At 44.3% G+C, this 6736-nt stretch overlaps 2 protein-coding genes across 10 annotated transcripts in view; one reads left to right on the top strand and one right to left on the bottom strand.

Moving 5' to 3' along the window:
* Window positions 1-289: 289 nt before the first annotated feature.
* On the bottom strand, window positions 290-6358 carry MTERF2 (mitochondrial transcription termination factor 2). Of its 8 annotated transcripts, none has more exons than XM_065679619.1 (2): window positions 6221-6358; window positions 290-1994 (listed from the first exon to the last, which is right to left on the bottom strand). In XM_065679619.1, the coding sequence occupies exon 2, from the start codon at window positions 1979-1981 to the stop codon at window positions 788-790; it is 1194 nt and encodes a 397-aa protein (XP_065535691.1). In that variant the 5' UTR covers window positions 1982-1994; window positions 6221-6358; the 3' UTR covers window positions 290-787. The 8 variants fall into 8 exon arrangements, with proteins under 8 accessions (XP_065535691.1, XP_065535658.1, XP_065535683.1 ...); XM_065679586.1 differs by lacking the exon at window positions 6221-6358 and adding an exon at window positions 6140-6218; XM_065679611.1 differs by lacking the exon at window positions 6221-6358 and adding an exon at window positions 6169-6215.
* CRY1 (cryptochrome circadian regulator 1) overlaps window positions 5942-6736 on the top strand; it is a 45610-nt gene continuing 44815 nt past the window's right edge. Inside the window, exon 1 of one of the 2 annotated variants that reach the window (XM_065679565.1) lies at window positions 5942-6057. The gene's annotated coding sequence lies outside the window, so the exon portion shown is untranslated. Of the gene's footprint in view, window positions 6068-6736 lie in introns of both variants that reach the window. The other variant, XM_065679558.1, reaches the window with a different exon arrangement.

Here is a 6736-nt window from a genome sequence, read left to right as displayed (position 1 = left end):
GTTATCTGAGAAGCAGTGCCACCCATATATTTAGAAACTATGGCAGCTGTTTGCAAATCTGGTAGTCATTTTTAATCATCAGTGGTTTACAGGCTAGAGTTTTGTTACACCTGATGAAAAGCATGACTTTTTCCTTTGTCCTACAATCATCTCAGACTCACTTGGATCCCTCTCTAACCCTTTCTCTCCCACAGCCTTGCTAGATATTAAGAACTAGATAACAGCAATAAATGTATTTCTTTCTGCCCCAAGCCTTTTGCAAAAGGAGTAAGTTTTGCAGTCTCAGAAATGTAAAGGAGGTTGTCTTGTAGTTTCTTTAATGCAGCAAGACACAATTGAACTCCAAGAGAGTTTCCAAGCATCAGTGAACCACTAGGTTGATGAACACTGCTGGAAAAATAATCCTCCATTTCTCTTTCTCAGATAAAGACTGTGCTAATCACTGCCACAGGCTGGACTGTGCAGTAACAGAGTTTAAATCCAAACTAGTCAATGCCCTGTTAGATAAGGAAATGTAACAGAACAAAAAAAGCCCCAAACATGTGAGGTACTCCCTGTGCGAAAAAAAAAGCAACCTTTATCATAACCAGGTTCTGTGATATTATCTGAAAGCATTAGAAAGCTACGATTGTATAATGAAGTTGTGCCTAAGACCTGCTCCAGGACAAAGTACAGTGTAGGACTACAGTCTGGTTAAGATTACTTTTGTTTCAGCTCTTCTCAAAGAACCGTCATTTTTTTCTCTTTGACAATTTTCCTTTGAATAATTCAAAATACAGTATTCAAATTAATCTTCAACGTGTATAGGAGCAACAGGATTAAAAATAGGTCTCTCCTTCTTCGATTGTATCTTACCATAATTAACTTCAAAATCTTTCTTTGTACCATTCAAGCTTTCTAGAGTTCCACTCTTGATATCATATCCCAAAGCAGAGAGTTTTTTAATTCGGTACTGGACAATTTGCGTTGTCAGCTCCAGCACCATTGGTGTCTCTTTAATCTGTGCTACAGAAATTCCTTCCTTCAGAAGTCCTTCAAGTCTTTCTTCCAAGACTGGAACAGAATAGTAGAGAAGGGCTGGGCACTTCAGCACGAGCTCTTTTAGTTCCTGATCGCTGCACTTAAAGACTCTTTTGGAAAAAAGCATACTCTCCTGCATAGTAGAAGCAGTGAGTTGAAAAATGAAACCTTTAAGTTTGGACAGCAGCTGCAGAACTTCATGGTCAGTGAAATCATTCTTCTGGAGAAATTCCAAGTTCTCCTGGATTGCAGTGGAGTTATTTAATAAAATAAATGGATTCTGGCTCAATAGCTTCAGTATCCAGATCTTCATATTTGCATCAGAACCTCCTAAACTTAAATAATTTCTTTGTAATGTCTCTATAATGTCTTTGTTTTTCTCCACAGGATTATAGAAAATACTGGGTGCACTTGTCAAGAACCTGGTGATTATGTTATTCTTAAGTCCCAGCTCTTGAAAAAACAGTATATTTGCCTTCTGGTTCTCATGATACTCAGTAGTAAAAAAAGACTCTGGAAACTGCTCTATTAATTTAATCAATTGTTTTTCATTCTGGCATACTAATTGCCACAGAGCTCTTTGAGAGTTTATCTCTGCAGGGGTATGGAGAACTGCCTCTGGGCAGCGTTCTAAAATGCTGGCTACAGCAGCCTCATCCGCTCCCATTTCCTGTAAAATACCAGCGATTTCTTGAACGTAGGCCACATCCTGGAGAAGGACCCATTCCTTTAGTCTGCGTATTTTCTTCACATCAACGGACAATCTGTAGAGACTCTCAATGGTTTTTTTATTCTCCTCTCTGGATTTTGTGTCAGTTGTGTAAGTGGAGTGGATTAGGAAGCTTCTGTTGGCTGCTTCAGTCCATACTGATGAAAAATTCAATCCCGGGTTACGGTGCTGAGGTCTTGCCAACAAAAAAGTAAACGTACCTTTTGCACCGTGAGTGAGTCCCCTCAGCATTGCGAAGTTGAGCCTAATGGAGAGAGAACTGTAAGAAAACATGTTTAAGGCACAAGTTAACACTCAAAGATGCTGACACTTAGACTGAGCTGGCATAAGAAATGACTCTCAACAGTGGGTTTTGTTATTAGCACAAAATCCAGCTTTCACGCAATAGCAGGGAGGTAAAAATCATTTCTGAAAGGTTAATGTTCTGAGGGATGCCTCACTGGAACAGTGATGTGCGGATATAACAGGCCTCATGTGGGGGCAGTGCTCTGCCTGTATGAAAGCTTGCAGTCATACAAGAACCGAACTGTTTCCTGCAGCTAACATTGTTATTGCGTTACAGCTCGCTTATACTACACTAGAAACATGTTTCATGCAATTTAATCTGACAGTAATTCTACTAAATGAATTTAAAACAAGAAAAAATGGTAGTTTAAATATCTTAGCCTTTCTGAATATATTTGCTTAACTTTTCAGGAACTGTTAAGAGCATGACTTGTTCCTTTGTGTGTCAGATCCCCCCATGCTCCTTCAGCAGCAGTTCCTAGCGTAACTGCATTTTGAAATTATTCTTGTTATAATTAAGGGAAAAAAGAAAATCACTGAAACCTTTATGGATGTGTTTTTCACTTGCTAAGCCAGCAGCAGAACTGGGTCCTGTAGAAGCACACTGGTACTCTGGGGGAGGAAGTAAGTATGCTGTGACACCTTCAGGCCTTTGCCTGTCTCTTCCAGTACCTGCTTTGCTCCAGCTGTGCTTTGCACTGACGCCTTATTTCTGCCTCCAAGTCCTTCTGTCATTCCCAGCCAGCCCCATCTGTGAATAGGTGCATGGCTGTGCTGGGGTCTGCATGGCAACCACAAGGTAGGTGTGGGTAACCCAGTGAAAACTGGGTTACCCAGTGCTGTGGGTAACCCAGTGCTCACTGTGGGTAACCAGAGTGCTCACAGAGTAGGTGCATGGCTGTGCTGGGGTCTGCACAGCAAGCACAAGGTAGGTGTGGGTAAAACCGTACTCCATCTTTGCTCAAACTGACAGTCACATATCACCACCTGCTCTGCAGTGGCCAGAGTAGCAATAGCAGTCAAACAATGCTATCATCAACTGTATCTTCAACTTCCTACACGGTTTTCATAACCACCTTTTGGAAGCAGGAAGGGTGAAAGACAGAACTGCTGGTCTCTGAAATGCTTACACAGGTTGCTGCTGCTGGTAACATGCTTTAGGCTGCTGAAACTCAAAATGGGGAGGAAATTACAATTTGTGTATTTGACTCTTCTATTTATAGGGTTACTTTCACCTCTCCTGAAGGGTAGCATGCTTCAAGAAGTATCTGTGTGACCATTAAGCTGGGGTTTTATTTTAGCAGACTGTCACAATCATGCAGTCAAATCTACATAACAGACCAAGAAGCGTGTTGCAGGCACAGCTACATGAGACCCCTAGAATCTTCTTTATAGCCCATCTTTAAGGAAATACATGGCTTGTTTATAGGACTTAAGTGATAAAGCCTCTGTCTAGTTGCCAGGTAAGGTTAAATATTTTCCAGGGGTAAAACACTTTACCTCAAGAAAGAACTTGCCTTTGTTTTTAAGTTGATGTTTCTTGGCTTCTAAAAGCTGGGCTCTTGTTATGTTATTACATCACAAACTAAGACAGAACAATAATCTCCTGTATGCAAACTTACGTTAACAGAAGTGGCTTATCTGTAACTTGGTTCTTAGTGTTATTTCAAACCTGTGAGGCAAAATCTGATTGCCAAACACAACTGCTTGTGTCAAGAGCCCAAGGCTAATGATTTTATCTTCATAAAATCTGTGATTGAGGAGTGCTGCCCAGCAAAGCTCCACCACAGAACAGGCAGTTTTTCGCAATAACGCTGAGAGCATTCTAATGGCGGGTAAGTCACAGCCTTTTTGTGTGCTGTGACCTTTCCATGTCCTGAAAAAGCAACTGTTTTCATGGGGACTGCAAACTAAAGCCTCTCCTGCACTCACAGTGACACAACTGCCTGTGTCCAAGTATTCTGAGGCATTCTATTGAATTTTGTGGCTACAAGCAGAGTAAGTAAATCTCTGGAGGATCAGGGCTTTCTTCACTAATGCTTTAGCTCAGCTGTAATAAAGTATTGTTAAAATGGCTTGGGATGTCAGATAGCACTTCCAAAGTACAAACAAGAAAAATAACTAACCATGACTTTTGCTTCAGTGTGTAATCCTGCTGTTAAACAAAACTGTCTTGTGAGTAATGCAGTCACTTAAAATACAGTAATCTGATCTATTATAGAACTTTTTAAAAAATCCTGATGTAGTAAATTGTGCTCTTCCAAGATCATGGAAACAATTGTTATGTTCAACTGACATCATAGTCAATTTTTAGTGCTGTTAGTGAGGATCACCCATGCATAAACACCGAATACTATGAAAGGAAAGGTATTTGCTAAGCTGCATTTGACTGGGGTACTCAGGAGCCCTTGCAAAGCACAGAGCAAAATATAACATGCAAAATGAGATTAATGGATTTTAATGTCATTGTGTTCTATAGAAACTGAGAAGATGATTAACAGATGTGTTGTGGTGTATTTCAGAGTCCATAGATGACATTTCCAGGGTATGTAACCTATTCCAGAAGTTGAGAGTTCTCTTAAAAGCACAAGCTGAACTACTGCCCTAATATGCAGGACCCCACCATAACTTTTTACATACTTACATTGCTGTGGGGATTGTAAAACAATTGAGGGACTAAGGAAAAAAGCTTAAGACAGAAGTTTGCTCTTGCTGCCAGCAGCACCCTCTTATCACCACGTGTCCTAACAGCAGTAAGGAAGCAAAATAATGTCTGCCTTCACAGGATTACCTGTGATCCCACTTGCTAGCACACTTGCAGTGACCTGGATCTACAGAGCAATGAGGCATTGTAAGTTTCACTATTTACTGAGGCTTCTATGTGTATCTTCTATAGGAAATGGATACTAGGGTCAACTGGCTATTCATCCTTCATTTCATTCAGAAATTTTGAATTGAAGACTCAAATCTCACTTTCTGAAAATCAGCAAAACAACCTCTTGCTTGTGTTGTATTTTTCACAAATCTTTCACTGAAGAGAACACCAGTGTGACTACTACTGTATGCTGGTCACCACCATTCTCATTACAGCAGGCTCTTGCTAGGTCTCAGTGGGCTGTAGAGAATTAAATGAAACTACAGAATGCATAGATTGAACTTTGACTTAATCAGGAAAAGCAGGCACCTACCTAGAAGAGGGCAACACAGAACATCTTTTTTAAATACATTTGAATAGCTTGTGAAGTCTGGAGCAGTAATAGGTAGCACTTTTGTAGATTAACGCATAGCACAGCAAGCATTTGCACTTCAGCGCTTATAGACAAAAAAAGGAATCCCTGCTTTGTAACAGTAGTGGAGATGAGGTAAAGAAGGATTACAAAAGTATGCTAGGCCAACAAAGCTTTGTAGAAAAAAAAAAAAAAAAAAGAGGAACCTTTGATAATCCAAACTGAAAGGAACCTCAAGACCTCACAGCAGGGTCTGCTATAAGGTAAGACGGCTGCTTTGTCCAGCCAGGTCCTGAAACCCTCCATAGGTTGCCTTTCTACAGGGAAAACAAAGTGCTCCCTCACGGCCTGGTGGAGGCCGGGCCGATGTGGACGATCCCCGCCGGCAGAGCCCCTCTCTTCCCTCTGGACCCCGTTTCGGGGTGGAGGGTCAGGAGGCGGCCGTTGCCCTGCAGCCAGGCCTGGAGCGGAGGGCGGCAGGCCCCTTCCCACAGCGGCCCAGCTCCTCGCTGCCACAGCCGGTTTCTGCCGTCACTGCTAGCTCACCCGGCTGCAGCGTCACCCGCGACCTACGACAACGACTGGCGCCCAAGGGCTCCCTTCCCGACCTCGCACAGCTCAAATCCCACACAACCCCTCCTTCCGCATCTCGCACGGCTTATCTTCCGGCCGTCACTGCCGTGACACTGCCGTCAAAGCACAGGAGGCCGAGCAGCACGTCAGCTGCGGAGAGCCGCGCCAAGGCCGCCCTCACCGGCCACCGCCGCGGCACCCGCCGCCCCGCGCCCCCGACAGGTGGGAACAGGTCAGAACCGGCTGGGGCCGGCACCGGGACCGGTACCGGGACCGGCGCCGCGCCCGCCGCGCCGTGCCTGACCTGGCTCGCTGCGCTGCGCTAGGCCCTACCATCGGTGCCGCCTGCGAGGGGGGTACGGGAGAACACGACGGGGGGATGTACCATGTGGCGACGGGAAGGGGCGTGTGGCTGTGAAGGGCAGTTGTTAAGGCTGAGTTTGAGGTAAAGGAGGCTTTTGCTGTCGTGCGGATGCCAGTCAAGTGTGCTGCAGGTCCTGCTCTGGTGAACGGGATTGAACGGTCTTTTCGTGGTGCAAAGTCACATGAGGTTCTTCTGCTTGTTTAAACAGACTTTGTTAGAGTCATAGAATGGGCTGGGTTGGAAAGGACCTTAAGGCTCACCCAGTTCCAACCCCCTGCCAGAGGCAGGGACACCTTCCACCAGAGCAGGTTGCTCAAAGCCCCATCCAGCCTGGCCTTGAGCACTGCCAGGGATGGGGCAGCCACAGCTTCTCTGGGCACCCTGTGCCAGCGCCTCAGCACCCTCACAGGGAAGAATGTCTTCCTAATGACTAATGTGTATCTACCCTCTTTCAGTTTAAAGCCATTCCACCTTATCCTGTTGTTACTTGCCCTTGTATAAAGTCCCTCTACAGATTTTTTGTAGGCCCTTTTTAAG

This window comes from Lathamus discolor, chromosome 1, assembly GCF_037157495.1.
Source record: "Lathamus discolor isolate bLatDis1 chromosome 1, bLatDis1.hap1, whole genome shotgun sequence".
Classification (NCBI taxonomy): domain Eukaryota; kingdom Metazoa; phylum Chordata; class Aves; order Psittaciformes; family Psittacidae; genus Lathamus; species Lathamus discolor.
Note: the sequence above shows the minus strand (reverse complement) of the source record. Positions and strands in the feature narration are given on the sequence as shown.

Coding starts and splice junctions, on each gene's coding strand:
- MTERF2 (XM_065679579.1), bottom strand. CDS start 6,171: ATGGTAGGGCCTAGCGCAGCGCAGCGAGCCAG. Junction 2,010..6,139: donor AGCGCAGCGCAGCGAGCCAG/GTCAGGCACGGC, acceptor GTTTTCTTACAG/TTCTCTCTCCATTAGGCTCA.